General features: G+C 41.8%; 1 protein-coding gene across 2 annotated transcripts in view; it reads right to left on the reverse strand.

The window, feature by feature from the left end:
• Positions 1-1,993: 1,993 nt before the first annotated feature.
• LOC307040678 (guanine nucleotide-binding protein G(s) subunit alpha-like) overlaps positions 1,994-21,168 on the reverse strand; it is a 30,291-nt gene continuing 11,116 nt past the window's right edge. For both annotated transcript variants that reach the window (XM_079683742.1, XM_079683741.1), the window contains 7 exons: positions 7,271-7,325; positions 7,032-7,105; positions 6,724-6,782; positions 6,453-6,573; positions 5,607-5,737; positions 5,326-5,393; positions 1,994-4,489 (listed from right to left, as the gene is read on the reverse strand). In XM_079683742.1, coding sequence (XP_079539868.1) covers positions 4,343-4,489; positions 5,326-5,393; positions 5,607-5,737; positions 6,453-6,573; positions 6,724-6,782; positions 7,032-7,105; positions 7,271-7,325 — 655 coding nt within the window. In that variant the 3' untranslated portion in view covers positions 1,994-4,342. The remainder of the gene's footprint in view (positions 4,490-5,325; positions 5,394-5,606; positions 5,738-6,452; positions 6,574-6,723; positions 6,783-7,031; positions 7,106-7,270; positions 7,326-21,168) is intronic.

The raw sequence follows: 21,168 nt of genomic DNA on the forward strand, positions 1-21,168 counted from the left end.
CCCGTTAGGATAAACATATACACTCAAAATGATGTATAAATCAAAAATATGACTCCATGTTTGGTGAAAAGCCATTTTGTTTAAAAATTATATCTCCTCTGTTGACACTGAGACTCATCTACAAATACTTTGGTATATGAGAAGTTGACTAGAGACCTGACATCAACTCCAATCAAATCATGATTGATAAGGAAGCTGACTATGAGCCAGGGATTATTGACTAATATCAGCAGCCAATCTAAATAGGAGCAAATTCAGCAACCATACTCGAAATACGTTGTGGAAAGCCTTCCGAGAACAGCTTATTAATGCCCAAGGTTTTTAAATGAGACGTTCAAAAACCACAGAGTGTAATATGCCTGTGTACCTTTGGCCATGCAAGTGTAATTAAAAGTGTAAATGACCACAGAGACAGTTGTGTGATTGAGTCCTGATTGTGTGTATCTAGTTACTCCTGCACAGTGGGTGGTGCGAGGCCATAAGGATTAACTTTGCAACAGCAGCAGATTGTAATACCTCCCTGCATCTGGTGTAAACAGGTGTAGTTTCACCTGAGCTTTAAGACAGGATTCCACTTTTATGCACAAATTCTTTGAAACAATGGTGCAGTTATTTGTGATCTTTGAGAGTTGGTACTCAAATCAACTGTGGGATTGGTGTTGGGCATCGTTTCTAAAGTAGGAATTACTATCATGTGACATGTTTCCTCTTGAAGCTCAATCATTATATATATCGAATGAAATACTTCCTATTAGCTTACTACATTTTCAAGTGTCTTCATCAAATCTTCTTGCAGGTGTTAAATATCTTCATCCATGAGCTTTTCAGACAATCAGACTGAATTATAGATTGTATGGCTTTTGAAAAACTTCTCACATATTTTTTGTGCAATACACAATATGCCATAAATAATAAGGAGAGTATTTACAGGCCTTGATGAAACAAGAGTTTTGTTAGATATCTTAAATACGCAAGCCAAATGAGCACAACTGCATATAAAAACTTGCGCCGGGATATTATTGTGCCTGTGCTTCTCTGAGGTGTTTTTACCCATTGCTTCATGTGGCTTTTAAACGTCTGTTTCAGCTTAAAGTATCGAAACCCAACAAATTGTAACACTTGATGTCAAAATAGCGAATATGTGGTTGAGCTTAAATGAAACCCTCTTATTGTTTTAGCCTGTGTGGCATTAAGGAGAACACAGGTGAGGACGTGTTAACATAAAACGCTTAATGTAATCTCTTCTCTCGTGTTATCATTGCTGCACCTCTTGAAGGATTACGTCAGAGAAATAAACCTGGGCCCAAATGGCTTGGAAGTCAAATTTAAAGTTGAGTTTTACAACGATAAAATGTTTCAGGTAAGCCAGTCAGTCTTTTGGGGATATAGTGCGTTTTATATAAAGCTGATCTAAGCTTTATATAAAACGCACTATCCCTTTCCAAAGAGGTAAAGTGTATTAAAACCTAAAATGCCTGTTGTTTTTTAAACTAAAGTGAATAATTATATTAATTGTATAACCATAAACAATGAACTCAGGAAAATATAAAGGCCCTGATGTCAACTGCATAAGAGGCCATGGTGGAGAGCATACCTACATCTTTGACCACAACAAGTTGTCAGTTTAGGGAACAGAAGAGTTTCAGCTCCAACTGCTTCTGTTCGTTACATTCATTTTAACCCCGTGTGTTGTGAAAAGCAGGATATGACCTTGGCTAAAATGTTGATATTCCTCAGGACTGCCGGGTGTAAGAAACACAGATTAGTTTATGTTCAGTTGCCATTGTATAAAGTCAATCTATCTTAAACCAATGCAGTCTAATGCAACAGAATAACAATGAACCCTACTGTCATGAAGGTAATAATATTCAGTTTTTGTTGTAAAATCCGTATGTAATAACACATTTAATGTTTTTATTAATTGATCTAAATATTTACAGCGCATGTTCTCATGTTGTATCTTTATATAACCCTTAAAACACTTTGCAATCTCTGGTTTTGCAATATAAACACGTTTTATTATCATCAATTGTTTATCCTGTTTCACTGAGAGGTGTTTCTAATATTGCGTCTCCCCTCACTGAGGCAGAAATAAGAAGACCTCTCACAGAACATTAAAATCTACATAGGGTTGGATTCACTGCAGGCCTGCTGCATTAGACTGCACTTTAAGACAAGTGAACCTAACAAACGGGCAGCTGAGTGTGTGGTGCAGATGTAGAGGATCGAGTAAACTCAGCCGTAGAATGAACCAAACACTAATACAACCGTTTCTTCTTGTTTAAGCAAAAAGAATTTGGTTTATGTAGAAACAAGCAATGTTTTGCAACTGGATATTTGCCTCTCCTTCAAAAGAGTTAAAGCTAAAATAAAAAACAAACAAACAGATGAATACCCATCCCATTGCACCCAGAATCGCCACCTTTCCAACAACGTATGCAGATGTTACTGACAAAGGAAACCTGGTGGACAGCTCACAAGGGAGATAGATATAAGTGTACAGTACATATATATAAAATATGAAATATATTTTATATATATATATTAAATTGTGTTAGGGTTCAGTATCTTTCACTACACAGCATTAAAGGTGGTGTGTCTGATAATCTTCTTTTTTTTTTTTTTTCTTAATTTCTTTTTTTCAAATCAAACCAGAGGAGAGTCAAAGCAAAACAAACAAATTAATGAACAAACAAATGTGGGGGGGGGGGGGGGGGGGGGAAGGAAACTAAGCAACAGACGAAAGGCCTCCACCCCGATCCAATGTCCCTCCCCTCGGGGGGGCGAGCAAGCACGGATGAGGTGGGACAGCCCCGTCCAGCTGTACAGCGCAGTGAAACATAACTTACATAGCTCATTTTTACACGTACAGTCGTGATCAAGGCACAGGGATCTTCTACAAGTATTTTTTTTTCTTCAATAAAGTTGTACAAAATAATACATTTTACAGTCTGTACAAGAATAATAGTCCAGCAGTAAAATAAAGACAGACGTACTTAAAGCCAGGTGGGACAGGGAGGGAGGGGTGAGAGAATAAGACGAAAGGTTTGGGGGGGGAGAGTCGTGTGGAAGGGGAGCTGATGAGGGTGAAGTAAGTGTGTGTGTGTGTGTGTGTGTGTGTGTAGTGTGTGTGTGTGTGTGTGTGTGTGTGTGTGTGTGTGTGTGTGTAGCATGTGTGTGTAGCGTGTGTGTGTATTAGAGTGTGTTCCCAGGTAAAATGTTGCATCCAGTCTTGATAAGTCTTTATATTCATGCTTTCCTTTTCGATGTGTTTTTCCTTATTATATAAAACCTCTCTTTTATTTTCCATATGTTGAGTATTTATCAAATAGCAGCAGGGGCAGGGGGGGGTATATTATATTTGTGTATTTGTGTGTGTGTGGGTAGGGGGGGTTAAATGGTGCACAAAGGCAGATCACACACACAGTGTACACCAACACACAACATGGGGTAAAAACTAACAAAAACGTAAAAGTTGATTTGTGTTATTACAGGAATATATAATATTTATATTTATATATATATACATATTTATATACACACATATATAAATATCTATATATATATATCTTGGATTCTCTGCACTGCATGAAGTTCACTGGTATGCATTGTATGGTATTTATTTTCTTTTTTTTCCTCCTCCATTTTTTTGTTTGTTTTCTCTTCGATTGGTGTCTTGAAGAGCGGGTCATGTGAGCCGCGTGGTCTTATGTTTGAGTCACGCTCACGTCCACAGGCAGCCGTTAGTCAATTAGTCCGTCTGTTCGGGCAACAAAAAAGGCTCACAGCCCTCCTCTGTATCAGTTCTCCATCCTCCATGTCCATTGTTCTCCTCTTCCCTTCCTCCTTCAGCAGACGGGGAATCAACTCCTCTCTCCCAGAATGCGTTATTCAACTCAGCCTCTGCCGACTGTCGAGCAGGAGGACTCAGTTTGAAAAGGCTCTCTGTGTGTGTGATATTAGACATTACAATCTATTTAAGGGCTCTGAATGCTGTAGTGTGTGTGTACCTGCCAGTGTGTGTTTCTATCTGAGAGAGCTGGAAGGAGGGATAGGCTGCACGGAGGGATTCCAGTCTGGACCCTCTTCCTGGGTCAAAGTGTTTCTGAGCACAGCAGTCAGTCCTGGCTAATAGTTGATGAAAATGTCTTCTTTAACTCCTTTTTTGGAAGAAAAGTCTTCCACTGAAGTCACCTGGAGAGGAATCAGGATGGAGGAGAGGGCTCGGCTGTTTGGTGAAGTTGGGTGAGGTGGAGGGGGGACGGTGATTGGCTAACTGGTCGTGGGGGAGGGGGGGGGGATAGATAGGTAGGTAGATACGTAGGCCGGTCACCGCTGCCCATCACAAGAGCTCGTACTGCCGTAGGTGCATCCTCTGAATGATGTCGCGACAGTCATTGAAGACGCGGCGGATGTTTTCTGTGTCGACGGCGCAGGTGAAGTGGGGGTAACAGTAATGCCGTCCGTCCCCGCTGGCTGTGCTGATCCTCTGAAGAACACACAGGTACACACAAGTTAGTGTTGAAGATCAGTGGCTCCACAACCTCTTAATGTCTTATGCAACGCCACAGACCTGTAATAACCATTTTAGTGTGTAGGATTTAGTTCCTCTAGTGGTTCGCACACCCCTACTTTTACTTCAGGTAAGATAAGAATGTGAAACACCCTCTCTTGTCTGTTCTGAGCTATAGTAGATACTAGGCAGTGCAACGTGGCAGACTGCATGGCTGTACATATGAAGGCCTCATTCTATAAGGATTCTTAGTTTCTGGTGATAATGCACTAGTAAACAAATTAATATTAGAATATTATATTTTATAATAGTAGAAAAACCTCTTTTGGGGTTTTCCCTTTCATGTAGTATGTTATATATAGTATATATAGTTATGTTTATCTGGACCCTGAGTCTGTAATAAAGTTTTCATTCATTCATTCATTCATGATATAGGTTTCTGTGCATGTAAATGGTCTGTAAAGGCTAACATCCTAAAGTTCCCTCCAGAGTGAGTTTCTCTCAAACACATTCCCCCCCCTGCCTGAAACACCTCAATTGGACTCCTTTGTTTATTTCCATAACATAGTGACATCACTACGTAACACTCGTGCTTCCATTTGTTAGCGCTCCAACACATTGTACGCTAAGAGGCAGGATATCTCCAAGTGGTTGACCATTCACAAAATGAAACAAAAATAAAGTCAACAGTAGGTTGTCAGTTTGTTGATAACAGCTTTCTGTCGCCTGCAATGTTCTCTGACCCCCAAAAGATAAGACTTAAAAAACATACAAGATTAAAAATGATCAAACTCAAAAACACGACTACGTACCAGAAACTCATCCCGAATGAAGTACTTCGCCCTTGTGACACGGGGATCCTCCCCTGGTTCTGGTATTGCTGTTAGAGGAGAAGAACTTTTAAATATATATATTTTCTATACATACTACCCTTTAGTTGCATTATTGGGAGTAATGTAAAGCATACTTTAAACTATGCTGTTGTGTTTGACTTATAATGGATGCTCATCCAAACGAAACAATTTGAACTACTTGTTAACAACCATGTTTGTTATGCATTGGCTAAATACAAATATCAGAGTCAATCTCTTACCATCATCAGGCGTAGTGTAGCGTGCGAACTCCGGAAAATACTCCTCAATTTTAGATTTCCCTGCCAAAACCTTCTCAGCGAGCAGGTCCTGTTTGTTCAGGAAGAGGATTACCGAAATGGTCCGTAGCCACCTTTGGAGGGAATTGAAGAACAAGATCAGTGCCAGATTCCTTTTTTTTTTTTTTAATAACCCAAAATAAGTTACAGGTGAGTTACTGGAGGATGTCCACTTTTTAAGGCGCATTAGAGTATTAATAGGCTCTGGCTGAAGAACAAGAGAAAAATGTACTCTGGAGGTCTGGGCTGAAAAGGTCTTAAAGCTCCAGCCATACACAGATCAAGTGCACCCATAGGGAGAGACACATATCTACTCCCACTGTACATACATGCACCCTGTTTGTAAACAGCACATGTGTGACACCTAACATTTCCCCATAAAGTGAAACATCATTGTTGTACGGCTTTATTCTCAAGACATAACAGCATTCAATCTTTCCTTTACCATTTTACTAAAAATATAATATATATTTTAAAAATTGGTTAAAAAGTAGAATAAAGAAATAATGGTTAAAAAAGGATATACATAGGTAATGTATGGCCCAAAACACACTGCCACAGGTCACATTACACCCCGAACACCAAAAGGTTTAATACAATGGTACTCATAAAAAGCATTTCCATCCAGGGTTTAAGATCATTTTTTCATTATAACATTACCAAAAATGTTTTAACTGTGGCAGTGTGCAACAAGCTTGTCTTTATATGGATATCACGATCAAAATCTAACATCAGCCAGCGCATCAAAACCAAACTCTCCATCACAACACTAGTTTCTATGATCATCACCTGTTGTTCCAGATGTTTTTGAAGAGGTTGAGGGCTTCCTGTAGTCTGTTGGTCTGATTGTCTTCTCTGATCACCATGTTGTAGCTGCTACTCGCCACCACAAAGATGATGGCTGTCACATCTGCGCCACACACACCAAAACACAAAGATTAAAACTCCAACGGCAAATACAACTTGCAAAACTGTCGTTTATCTTTAGAATACAAAAAAAAAGGTGTTATTAAAAAGTGTTATCATTACTATAAAGCAGTCAAAGCTAGGAACATCTTACCGTTAAAACACTGGATCCATTTTCGACGTTCATCCCTCTGACCTCCAACATCGAACATACTGTGAGTAAAGGATTTACATTAAATACTGGAACAGGGATAACATTCAAGTGACAACAATGTCTTGAGAAAATAAAACTCTTTAGGGGAAAATACATGAATTTATTAGATTTATTATTTAACACAAATACAATGTGTACATTGTCCTCTCATACACTCTCTTGATGTTTTGACGCAGATGGCGTGGTGCTTCTTTATAACCTGTGGACACACTTTTGAACTGCAATAAATGCATTTTGTGAAAACTCACTGGAAATTGACTTTGTCTATTTGAAATCGTGTCTCGAAGATTCCAGATGTCAACACTCTGCATCTCAACAGGTCCTGAAATAAAAAAAGAGATGGAATAGAAAGGTGTTAATTCGAAAATATAGAAAGAGAAAGGGATACAGGCAGAGGGATGTAGAGATCTCAAACAGGGGTGTAAGAGGAAGAAAAGTGTGTGTGTGCGTGCGTGCGTGTGTGTGTGTGTGTGTGTGTACAGCTCACCTGGTCAGTGGGTGTGTAGTCGTTATGCCTGACCACCTCGATCCGGTCTAAGAAGCTGTGAAAAGAAGGAAAGTGGCCTTAATGAAAGCTTATAATAACAATATAAAGCAATAATATTATATAACATTAATAACAACATTTCAACATTCCAATGAGCCGGATGCAATCCTGCAATACATTAACCAGTTATGGATGCACCCATGATGTCCATTTTTGAAATCAGGGGTGTAAGAGTACAAAGAGACTTCTACTGGTGCTGGATAAAAAAATAATCAAACAATGCAAGAATCTGTTTAAGATACTGGCCAGATTATGCCAGATCACATTCTTTACTAATGTGATAGTAATCTGAGTAACCTACTCTCAGGTTGGCCGGTCAGAGCAGAACGACATCTGACCATATCTCTATGAAAGAACACGAAACACCAAGACCAATATTAAATACAACAAATGAATCAACAAGTCAAATATATACCATAAAGTACACAATTCATCTAGGGAATAAATGGTCATAAAATATATTAAAAAGTATGAAATAATCGCAAAATACTTTTCTAAAGAAAACCTTAGGAATTCAGTCAAATTCAGCTTAGCAATTAGCCAGAATTTCTGTAATTCATTTCATATTCCAAACAACACATACACTGATTCAAATCTGAAAAATAAATGACATGAATCATTTTAACCAATCTACTATGTAGAAAAATTGTGTACACAAAATTGAAAAATTGTAATGAAAGTACTAAAGAGGGTATATATTACTCGCTCTAAATGTTTGATAGGAATACAGGCAGGATCATTTCAGCAATTGGCCAGAGTGTGTATTCATATCTTAAATACAGAATATATATTTAAAATAGTACTATGTTCAATAACCCATTACACTGTTCTAACGTACATGGTGATAACAGTATCTCTCTCACACACACGTACTAGTAGGAGCAAAATAAAGATGGAGGACAGGGGTCCCTGAGTGGCCACCAGGGGGCGTTTGTTTTAATTCACAGCAGATCAGAAGCAGCCAGTCTGAGTCACCAGCAGCCGTTTGCTCTGTCAGACCAGAGCAGCCTCTCAATGGAGCTGCTGTAGTAATACCTGTGTGTGTGTGTGTGTGTGTGTGTGTGTGTGTGTGTGTGTGTGTGTGTGTGTGTGTGTGTGTGTGTGTGTGTGTGTGTGTGTGTGTGTGTGTGTGTGAGATCTTAATCCTACGGTGATACTAGATTTGCGGAGCGCCTACCCAAATGTGTGTTAATTGTTCTGCTAAACTGGCCTGCATACATTAACTGCAGCTTATTGTGGTGTGGGAGCTGACTGATCCTTTCATTATGAGATTGTGAGGGTCACCTGCTGGAGGTCTCTGCAGCAACAAGTCACAAATCAAAAAGGGGCCAAGAGACAGAAACTTTTACAAAAGCATCCGTCATTGGAGCAAAAGCATTTCTGTAATCCAGGCTGAAGGACCAAACATCTATCATGTGCAGGATGTGAGGAGCTGGATGATGTTAAAATACTTATAGGCAAAAATGTTCCTGCTGTCCTGACAGAATTTTCAGATGTAAAGAGGAAACATTATGAGAAGGAGAACAGGAGTTCTCCGCTCCGACAGTGGAAAGAGGAGTGGGCGAACCGCTGCTACACAGAGAGGAATTTGGTGATTATCTTTAAGCTAAAGCAGCAACTATTGTGAGTGTCTAACAAACCGGCATCGATCAAACACAAATAATGCCGTTTTTTCACAATAATTCAGAAGTCAACTTTTGAATAGGTAATATAGGCATTTAAGTAACTAATATTGGTTACTGCAAATAGTTTAAACAGAAAGATCCTACAAAGACATCGGATTGGTCTCCAACTTTTGCCATATGAGTTTGAATATCTGACACAAAAAATGTAAAAAAGAATCAACATTAATGTAATTTAAATATTAAAAACAACAAGTGTTTGTAAACTAATTGAACATTTCAATTCCAATGTTATCAAAAGTGTTATCTGAAGTTAGAAGATAAGCAAGGACATAAACAGACTGGGTAGCTATATTTGGCTGGGCATTAAAAACATGTTTTAGAAACTTTTATTTATTGGTTATTGTCTATTAGATTACTTTAAGTCTTATATTGTCTAAAAACACAGCACAACTTTATCATTAAAGTGATAGGAAAGCAGCAGAAAAAAACATATTTTTCCAAACTGTGATTATATTTTAGAATGTCCTTTAATCTTTACTTTTGAATTACTAGATATCTAACCATTTCTGGGCCTCTGACAATTATTTGAAAAAAACCTAATAAAAAGGAAAAACACTGTTTGGTTCAATGGGTCACAACAGCCAGATATGCAGCCTGGAAACAATGGAGTTTATACATTGCAGAAAACTGTTCAAATAAAGCAGAGTATTATAACGAAGTGTGTTACGTTTTATATTTTTACGATATAATGTGAAGCTTCAGGCAAACCAAGCAGAGGTGTTAATTTTCCCGGAAAAGGACAAATATTTAAAGAGAGACTGTTTACGTATTGTATTGTTTTGAATGACAACAGGACGGGATGTGTCGTGGCATCTTTACTTATTAAATTCCTAAACATAAACCAAAGGGGCTGCTAAAGTAGACAAACTTACTAATTTCCCGCCCTGCATGATTCATGTACGGCTCTCTGTTTTGACTGATGGCCTGCCTGCCAGTCCTACAACTAGAAAGGCAGGACACTTGCTACTAGCTGCTTCTCAGGGCAAAGGTATGTAACCCCCTCTGAGATAACTAGGAATGTGGCAGGCAGGGGTGAAATGTGACAGGAGGGCTGCAGGTAACACACTGAGAGGAGCGGAGGGCTGCGGGAGCTAACGCGCAGACAGGAGAACGAGTGTGAGGCTGAGAGAGAAACAGTTCAGGGAACTCACGAGCATATCTCTGCACAAACACACACATATTCATATAAAAAAAACACACGGAGGTAATTAAGCAGCCAAGCTGTCTGGTAGCATTGGTTCTCTGCGGGGGCCAAGTGGCTCAGCTGTTCCCACACCATAGCACACCCTCGCTGGACAACTGTTCCTCCTGTTACTGCCTGTCCACAGCTAACTTCAGCCTCCCCTCACATCCCCGCGCTGAGCTCCCAAACACATAAACAACCTGCATGTGACACAATCTAAAAGCCCTGAAAAGATGACAGAGTTAACATGGCTGCAGCCCGACATCTGCCGAGGCCAAACTCGTGTTTATCTTCAGCCCTGGTCTGAGGCGGCGACACGCCCAGGACAAACACACTGCTCAATTTTTAGCAGTTCTCCCTATTAATAGGAGAAGTGCCAATAATAACCATGCCTAGTCATTTGAACTAAATAATAGTGGCTGCCCCAGTAACAGAGAGGTCTGCGGTGTTATGAATAACCTGTCAGGGTTATTCTGGGGTAGCAGACTGGCCGACTTAGACTCTGGAAATACACACAGGGCTCTTGTCTGGTGAGTGAAAATAACCCAGTATTTACAAGAAAAGATTAACTATATTTTTAACTTTTTAGCGCTCTTCCCACTGTGGTGCGAAACATGCAGGGGATTTAATGTAGGACAAACACAAATGACCAGATAAATATACAGTATATATACTTATTTGTATACTGTATATTTTATTTATGGTTATATAAACATTAATTCTGTAAAATCTGAAATCCATTTTTAAGTAACATTAACAGAAAATACACACATTTCGAGAAAGAATAAGCTACATTTTACAAATAAATTCCCTTGATAATTTCCAATAATCAGTCAAAAACTGTATTGCAAAATTCCCTATACATTCAAATTAAATCTTAAGGTACTTTCTAAAATAGACTGCTCTCTAAATGTTTAAAGTAATCACATTAAACTGCAACATTTTCAAACTATCCCCTTTATACTCAAAATCAAAGCAAGTAAATATAAATAAAAAAATTCTCCACGTATCAAACTGAGGTCTTCCCATGCGCTGCCACAACAGAGCTTATAACCCTGGAGCCTTTAATGCATTCATCTGGTTAAAGTGGCAGTATTAGGACAAAGGATTACTCAGATTACGAGTTATACATCTTCAGCTCTACAGGGGATTAGGCGACTCTGAGCCACACACACACACACACACACACACACACACACACACACACACACACACACACACACACACACACACACACACACACACACACACACACACACACACACACACACACACACACACACACACACACACACACACACACACACACACACACACACACACACACACACACACACACACACACACACACACACACACACACACACACACACACACACACACACACACACACACACACACACACACACACACAAATTATTAGCTTCACTGACTTGGAGAAAAAGCCCAACACACTTTATAAATAAGATAACATAATCAGGTTAAAGAGTGTGTTCTTACTGATTTATTAATTTAAATGTTGTTGGCAATATACTGTATTTGAAAACAGACTGCTTTTATGTTTAAACTAAAGAAATTAGCTGTGATACTAAACCTGACAACATTTAAATAATTTACGTGAAAATACATTACAAACATACAACATCAGACACACAATATTTCTAAGAACCTATATGTTGCTAAAAAAAAAATCATAAAAGAAGTAAAGGGCAATTGTTCCATATTATATAAATAAAACTTAGCAACCAGTAGCAGGATTAAAATATAGCAACAGAAAATAGACCCTCTTTGTACATATGTGCAATGAGTCACTATTAAATTAAAAATACCTCTCCAGTAATGTTACTCATTTCTTGAAACTCAACACGTGGCACATTTATTTCAGATATGCCTTGCATTGTTACGACTTTAAGTGACCCATATTTACATGTAAGAAACAATGATGTGAGGAAAGGCCATGATAAGGACAGCTTTAATTAACTCCTTTTCAACAAAAGTCCCTTAAACTGCACCACTATCATGAAGTACTCCAACTAAATTGCATGAGTTTGAAATGTAAAGCATGTTCCAGTTTTAAGCAGTGAAAAAAACCAATTGAATTTGTTATGTCAGGATATAAAAAGGAGACTGCACAACGGAGAACTGAAGCTTCATAGAACTCCGAAACACCATGTGAGGAAAGTCAGAAAATGGACTTGGTGTTTCCTCAAAGGAGAGGGGGGGGGGGTTGTGCACGGCCTGCCGAGCGCAACATTTGGAGGGTCTTACTGCCTCTCTGTACGCCAACGCTTCACACTGCGAGCCGACCAAAGCAAAGGCTTCACCTGCCGATCCTTAATCAAACACACACATCCAGGGAGAGAGGGAGGCAAAGAGAGGAGGAAAGAAAAGAGAGAGAAGGCTGTGTCTGACATTACAGCGCTGCTCCAAAAATAGCTCCCTGGCGCCCTGGCCTCCAGCTTGGTTGTCATGGCGACAGAACTACAGGCGCTATAAATAGACAATCGGCTCCAAATCTTGTGCGACTGGAGAGAGGCCAGAGAGAGGGAAAGACAGACAGGGAGAGAGGAGAGGAAGAAAGAGAGAACCACGGAGAGAGGGGGCAAAAAAGGGGAGAGAGCGAGAGGAGAGAGGGGGAGAGAAACAAAGAGATACAGAGAGGGAGAAATGCAGGGAATGGAGTGGGTTAGAGGGAGAGGAGAAGAAGAAGAAGTCCAAGAAAAAAAGGAACAAAGAATGAAAAGAGAAAATTAAAGAAGTTCAGTCAAGAAAGAAACAATAAATTATAGACTTGACAAAAGAAAAGAAAGAAAGGAAGACATAATGAGAGAAAGAGAGAGAGAGAGAGATGAATAGGAAGAAAGGAAACAACAACAAATTAAAAGAACACAAAAAACAAAAGATTAATGAAGTTAAGAGTTTATGACAGATTGCAAGAAAAGACAAAGAAACAAAGAAAGAAAGATTAAAGAAGATCAAACAATAGAAAGAAAAAAAGATGAGAAATAAGGAGTTAAGAAATTACTCAAAGAAAAAAACTAAATTAAATAAAAACTGAATAACAGAGGCTGGAAAAATCTAAAGAAAGAGAAAAAATAAAGAAAAGAATATGACCAGAAGAAAGGGGAGAATAAAAGAAAGCACAACAAAATGAAAACAGACTAGAACAGGGGATTAGGGTTTGGAAAAAGACACTTTAAGAGGAGAAAAGAGTAGATGTGTTAAACAGCAGCAGAACATCGGGAGCGGCGCTGAACACACAAAGAAAATCACAATACAGAGAGATTGCAGTTTCTCAGACACACACTTTCAAATCCTCCCAGCTACCACAGAACACTGAGAGCACGTTTAACATCTGCTGCTTTCAAACACATCTAAACATTCACATTCACACCGAACTAAAGTACAGGCACTACAACCCCCTCAAAAAAGAAAATCTGGATTTCTTTGCCCATCCCTCATATTCTCCTCTCTCTCTCTTCCTCCCTCTACATCCTTGCGATGAGTCAGAGACTCAATCCAAGCCATTTTCTGTCCCTGCAGAAACTACACATCACAGTGAGAGAGAGGGGAGAGGGGAGAGAGAGAGGGGAGAGGGGAGTAAATCAGGGGGTCTGTTGCACAGGACGGCACATTATGGCTGGGACAAGATTTCAGTGAATCAAAGGGTAATAAATAGCAGCTGGTATCACAGTGAGGCGTCACAAACAGACCCAGAAACTGAATGTAAGAGACGTCCAGTCATGTTCCTTCTTTCATCAAAATATATTATTCTTAATTTTCTGCTAAACCTGGTTATGGAGAGTTTTGAAAAATATGATCTTTCCGTGTATGAATTGATTAAGTCGGATACACTTTGTTTGAATCCTTTAATTATAACTTGGTGTAAGGTCTAGAAAGTACAATCAGGAAACCCACTGCTAGGTCTATAAACTGTGCTGGGTTTATGAGAGTTAAACTAAATGTACTCTATTAAGGGGTCAACATATAGTTATATCCACAACTTAACATTTGTATTTATTTATTTGTGAGTGTTTGAGCTGAACAAAACAAAGGAAAGAAACAACTTTTCATATTCAAGCCGGTTCCAATGAACGAATGTTGGGCCTTTGTACTTGATAAATGACTTTCTGATGAATCAGCTGGACAGAGAGTATGTTGATGTGCTGTATTCTCAAAATGAGACCATTCGCTCTGGAGTTTCTTTCTTTGTGGTTGAAGGCACTTCTTGTTGTATGTCACTTTTGATAAAAGCGTCAGCTAAATGTAATGTATGCATTTCTTGTCAAATGATTTAATATATTTGCTTTAGCGTAGGGAGGAGGATTGGATAGATGGGTCAAACAAACACAGAACTTTAACCAGCTTAACATTAAACATGTTTTACAGTGCGATGGTAACGTCAACGACAAAATCACTTATGTTATGCCATCAGCTGGTTAGCTTAGCATTAACTTTGAAAACAGGGCAAAACCGCTAGCGTGGCTGTCCAAGAGGTACAAAATCTGCCTATAGTAGCTCCAAAGCTCACTAATTACAACATGTCACCTTGTTTGTTTATTTCTTACAATGAACAAAGTGTATAAGCATATTATATATTGTGGTTTTTTGGGTGGGTTATGTGCCAAATTAGTTTTTGTCTGGAACTAAGGACTTTCTTATATTTTTGTTAGGAAAAAATAACTTAAATAATCAATCGATAAAGAACATATGGTATATATTTATTTTACTCAGTGTATATAATTGCAGTGTTTCCCATACATTGATTCATTTGTGATGGGCCGCCACAATTAAATATCGTCCGCCACAAATAGATCTAAAAAAAAAAAGATGTTTTAATTTTAATTTAATTTATTTAAATTTGAATTCAATAAATGTTGTTGGTGCGGTGCCCCCAAATAGAATCTGTCTAGAAAGTTTAAAATCATTTTCAATTATTTAAAAACCACATGTATTTGTCAACCAGGTCTGAATCTGTTAAATCAAAGCAGCCACAGTCATAAATGTTTATGTTAAATATGTAATTCATGCATCATCATGTTAAAATACATTTTGGGATTAACCAACATATTACAGCTCGACAGCATGTTTTGTCCATTTTAAATCACTCAATTAAAAAATATATAATTGATCAAATATATATATAAAAAAAGGAAAGGTTGGTAGACTTATATTTACAGATGATCATGTTTTTATTTATGTCAATTATGCATGACTCTTGAAAAGAAAGCACTTATTTTTAGAGTCTCAGTAGTGATTTACAATCAGGGAGAGTAGCCAGAATGTTTAAAGACAAAGTTTACAACGTTCTCTCAATATGGATGAGACCTACAAACCTGGTTTGTCAGGCCTTTCTTTCTGAGGCAAAACAAACGCTTTGGCCTCCGTCCTGTTAGCGACATAGTCCCGTTTGTTTGGACTTTATAGGTGAATCGTCTTCAGCAGACCGAACACAACAGATCCACATGTAATCAAGGACAACAACATCCTTGAAAACAAAGTGTGTGACCATATAAGGTGTCAGGAAGAGTTGATCAAAAACAACAAAAACACATGATAGTGTAGGAGCATGACGAGGCAGAAACGGTCAGGGAAGCTTCACTAAACTACTTCTCATCAGACACAAAAGCATCACCGCCCGTTAACTTCATCTTCCCTTTTTTATTCTACCATGAAACTAATTGCATGACAAAATGTGTGTTTGTTTTTAAAAAAAGGGAGAAACGGGGGTGTATTGTGTGGCCTCGAGTTTTCCCAGCGCTGATCCAGGTTTGACATTTTCATTTAATGCCAACAACCTTCATCAATAATGCTGAAGTTGTCTCTCTCCTAACACACTCGCTCATTCTTTCTCCTTCTGCAGCCTGCCTGGGTTAAAAATAGCTCTCCCCTCTCTCTTTCTCTGCTTCTCCGTTTACATAAGCACACAGAGGGGGGAGGGGAGCACTTCCGGTCTGGCCACCCAGCCCAGCATCTGATCCATAACACTGGGGCTGCTGGGGGGGGGGTGAGGAGAGACGAGACGAGGAGAGACGAGACGAGGAGAGAAGTGGAGAGGAGAGACGAGGAGAGGAGTGGAGAGACGAGGAGAGATGAGGAGAGACGAGGAGAGACGAGGAGAGACGAGGAGAGGAGTGGAGAGACGAGGAGAGGAGTGGAGAGACGAAGAGAGATGAGGAGAGAGGAGGAGAGGAGTGGAGAGACGAGGAGAGATGAGGAGAGACGAGGAGAGATGAGGAGAGACGAGGAGAGGAGAGACGAGACGAGGAGAGACGAGGAGAGGAGTGGAGAGATGAGGAGAGACGAGGAGAAACGAGGAGTGGAGAGAAGAGACGAGGAGAGGAGAGACGAGGAGAGGAGTGGAGAGGAGAGACGAGGAGAGAAGTGGAGAGACGAGGAGGGACGAGGAGAGGAGAGGAGAGACGAGGAGAGACGAGGAGAGGAGTGGAGAGGAGAGACGAGGAGTGGAGAGGAGAGGAGTGGAGAGACGAGGAGAGACGAGGAGAGGAGAGGAGAGACGAGGAGAGGAGTGGAGAGGAGAGACGAGGAGTGGAGAGGAGAGACGGGGAGAGGAGTGGAGAGACGAGGAGAGACGAGGAGAGGAGAGACGAGGAGAGACGAAGAGAGGAGAGGAAAGACGAGGAGAGGAGTGGAGAGGAGAGACGAGGAGAGGAGAGACGAGGAGAGGAGTGGAAAGACGAGGAGAGGAGTGGAGAGACGAGGAGAGGAGAGACGAGGAGAGGAGTGGAGAGGAGAGACGAGGAGAGGAGTGGAAAGACGAGGAGAGACGAGGAGAGACGAGGAGAGGAGTGGAGAGACGAGGAGAGACGAGGAGAGGAGTGGAGAGACGAGGAGAGGAGTGGAGAGGAGAGACGTGGAGTGGAGAGGAGTGGAGAGACGAGGAGAGACGAGGAGAGGAGAGACGAGGAGAGACGAAGAGAGGAGAGGAAAGACGAGGAGAGGAGTGGAGAGGAGAGACGAGGAGAGGAGAGACGAGGAGAGGAGTGAAAAGACGAGGAGAGGAGTGGAGAGACGAGGAGAGGAGTGGAGAGGAGAGACGAGGAGAGGAGTGGAAAGACGAGGAGAGACGAGGAGAGACGAGGAGAGGAGTGGAGAGACGAGGAGAGACGAGGAGAGGAGTGGAGAGAAGAGACGAGGAGAGACGAGGAGAGGAGAAACGAGGAGAGACGAGGAGAGGAGTGGAGAGGAGAAACGAGGAGAGACGAGGAGAGGAGTGGAGAGGAGAGACGAGGAGAGGAGTGGAGAGGAGAGACGAGGAGAGACGAGGAGAGGAGTGGAAAGACGAGGAGAGGAGTGGAGAGACGAGGAGAGGAGAGACGAGGAGAGGAGTGGAGAGACGAGGAGAGGAGTGGAAAGACGAGGAGAGACGAGGAGAGACGAGGAGAGGAGTGGAGAGACGAGGAGAGACGAGGAGAGGAGTGGAGAGGAGTGGAGAGGAGAGACGAGGAGAGACGAGGAGAGGAGAGGAGAGACGAGGAGAGGAGAGGAGAGACGAGGAGAGGAGAGACGAGGAGAGGAGTGGAAAGACGAGGAGAGACTAGGAGTGGAGAGGAGAGACGAGGAGAGACGAGGAGAGGAGTGTAAAGACGAGGAGAGGAGTGGAGAGACGAGGAGAGACGAGGAGAGGAGTGGAGAGACGAGGAGAGACAAGGAGAGGAGTGGAGAGAAGAGACGAGGAGAGGAGTGGAGAGACGAGGAGAGACGAGGAGAGACGAGGAGAGGAGTGGAGAGACGAGGAGAGACGAGGAGAGACGAGGAGAAACGAGGAGAAACGAGGAGAGGAGAGACGAGGAGAGACGAGGAGAGACGAGGAGAGACGAGGAGAGACGAGGAGAGACGAGGAAAGGACTGGAGAGACGAGGAGAGGAGAGACGAGGAGAGACGAGGAGAGGAGTGGAGAGACGAGGAGAGGAGTGGAGAGACGAGGAGAGACGAGGAGAGGAGTGGAGATACGAGGAGAGGAGTGGAGAGACGAGGAGAGACGAGGAGAGACGAGGAGAAACGAGGAGAGGAGAGACGAGGAGAGGAGTGGAGAGACGAGGAGAGGAGAGGAGAGACGAGGAGAGACGAGGAGAGACGAGGAGAGGAGTGGAGAGACGAGGAGAGGAGTGGAGAGACGAGGAGAGACGAGGAGAGGAGTGGAGAGACGAGGAGAGACGAGGAGAGACGAGGAGAGACGAGGAGAGACGAGGAGAGGAGTGGAGAGACGAGGAGAGACGAGGAGAGGAGTGGAGAGACGAGGAGAGACGAGGAGAGACGAGGAGAGACGAGGAGAGGAGTGGAGAGACGAGGAGAGACGAGGAGAGGAGTGGAGAGATGAGGAGAGGAGTGGAGAGACGAGGAGAGACGAGGAGAGGAGTGGAGATACGAGGAGAGGAGTGGAGAGACGAGGAGAGACGAGGAGAGGAGAGGAGAGACGATGAGAAACGAGGAGAGGAGAGACGAGGAGAGGAGTGGAGAGACGAGGAGAGACGAGGAGAGGAGAGGAGAGGAGTGGAGAGACGAGGAGAGGAGAGGAGAGACGAGGAGAGACGAGGAGAGACGAGGAGAGGAGTGGAGAGACGAGGAGAGGAGTGGAGAGACGAGGAGAGACGAGGAGAGGAGTGGAGAGACGAGGAGAGACGAGGAGAGACGAGGAGAGGAGTGGAGAGACGAGGAGAGACGAGGAGAGGAGTGGAGAGACGAGGAGAGGAGTGGAGAGACGAGGAGAGACGAGGAGAGGAGTGGAGAGACGAGGAGAGGAGTGGAGAGACGAGGAGAGACGAGGAGAGGAGTGGAGAGACGAGGAGAGGAGTGGAGAGACGAGGAGAGACGAGGAGAGGAGAGGCGAGGAGAGGAGAGACGAGGAGAAACCAGGAGAGACGAGGAAAGACGAGGAGAGGAGAGGAGAGACGAGGAGTGGAGAGACGAGGAGAGACGAGAAGAGGAGGAGAGACGAGGAGAGGAGTGGAGAGGAGAGACGAGGAGAGGAGAGACGAGGAGAGGAGTGGAGAGACGAGGAGAGACGAGGAGAGGAGAGGAGGGACGAGGAGAGGAGTGGAGAGACGAGGAGAGACGAGGAGAGGAGAGAAGAGGAGAGGAGAGAAGAGGAGTGGAGAGAAGAGACGAGGAGAGGAGTGGAGAGACGAGGAGAGACGAGGAGAGACGAGGAGAGGAGAGACGAGGAGAGGAGAGACGAGGAGAAAAAAAAAAGACTAAAAAACTAAAAGATTCCATGCGCTCACATTATGCTTGGCCACGTGCCTTAGCACCGCTGCTATGACTCCATCCTAGGGGAAACACTGATACTACATTTATCTGTTCGCTGGCGTTACTTGTTTGTTTTCAGATTTTACATTAAAAAAACACACGATGAATTCCACAACATGCACTGTGGGATGCACTGTGGGATGCACTGTGGGATGCACTGTGGGATGCACTGAACAATGCAATAGCTTATTAAAGGTAATAGAACTTTTTTTGGTTGAAGTTTAAACAAAAAAAACAACAATAATATTCAAAGTTGGCAACCATCATATAAAAACACCAACCTCCGATTTCAGCCGCTTGGCTTTTCCCCTCATAACTTAGGTATTTTGGGAGCATTTTCATAGTTTCGCTGTCGTATGCATGCTTTGATCTGGCACCTGAAAACGACCTTTTATAGATTTGACAAAACCCAAAAATACAGCAACATTTGAAAATCCAAGCAGAAATCATCACCACACCCCTTTAGAGGGTTAAAAGTGACGATTGAGAGGATTAATATTTGTATAAATCTATTATTGTATTCTATTAACATTTCTTAAATCATGAGTTTGGATTGTTACCTCTTACAAAGAAACATTGTCTGTTTCAGATGTCCTTAAGCAGGTTCACCAAAGAGTGAGTGTCGCACTGAAATTCTCAGATGGTTTCATTTAAATTATTGTTGCTCAATATTCCACCAGAAAAGCTAAATATCAAAGTAAATATGAAGGGCCCGAGCCAGTTGGGAACAACTGGACTAAACTTCCTAACTTTACATAAAGTAATTCAAACTAACTGCCGTGATCAGCTACCAATGTCATGTTACAAAAAAATGTATAGACCATTATTATAATATCATACTCTAATAACATGGTACTCACATTTTCCTGCAGAATATGGACTTTTAATACATTTTGCTGGAAAAATGTATGTACTTTCAAATACAGACTTTGAGTTGTCATAGATAAGGGTACTTATAAGGGGTCAGAGAACTTCTTCCACCAATGCATAAAGTGACATAATAAAAACACATCTACCTCAAACATGCACTGTACACAAGAGAGAGAGTGGGCGAAACTCCGCCCTCCAAGAGCTCTGGCTCCATGTGACCACTGCATGCCTTATAGCAGAGGCAGGCCTGACGGAGATCAAAAGGCGGATAAGAAAAAAATACCAGAAAGGAAGAGTTTGGAAACCGGGAAGGGAGAACAGGGCCAAGGGAGATTCAGAGCGCTGAAGATGTTTTGGGAAAAAATATCATATCTCAGCCTTTGTGACAAATAATTTCAATACACACAACAAAACCACATTGACAAGGGTCAGCAGGGCGAGGACGAAATCACCAAAGACACGCAAACCACCAGGTCGGTGTCTTAGGTGTTTGGCCATACTGCTAAACAGACTGCAACCTAACGGAAAAGTCTAGAGTACACTTTTGCAACTGCTCAAGCAGAATGCAACAAAGCAAAAGGGAGAGTAAACTAATCAAGAAAAAATTCTCTCTGTGTGCTGAAAAGAAATCTGATGTTTTGATATGGCCCTGACTCTATAAATGTGAAACAAAGAAGTGGATCGGACTGAGACACACGACAGCAATGCAGTCAATTAGCAACAAGAGGCGTTCATGCTCACGTACAGAACAACGGAAAGACCAAAGATGAATGAAGACAAAGGCAGTGGGAGGAGAGGGTAAATTAGGAGGCGGGTACTTGTTTGGGTGT

This window comes from Notothenia rossii, assembly GCF_949606895.1.
Source record: "Notothenia rossii genome assembly, chromosome: 5".
NCBI classification, from domain to species: domain Eukaryota; kingdom Metazoa; phylum Chordata; class Actinopteri; order Perciformes; family Nototheniidae; genus Notothenia; species Notothenia rossii.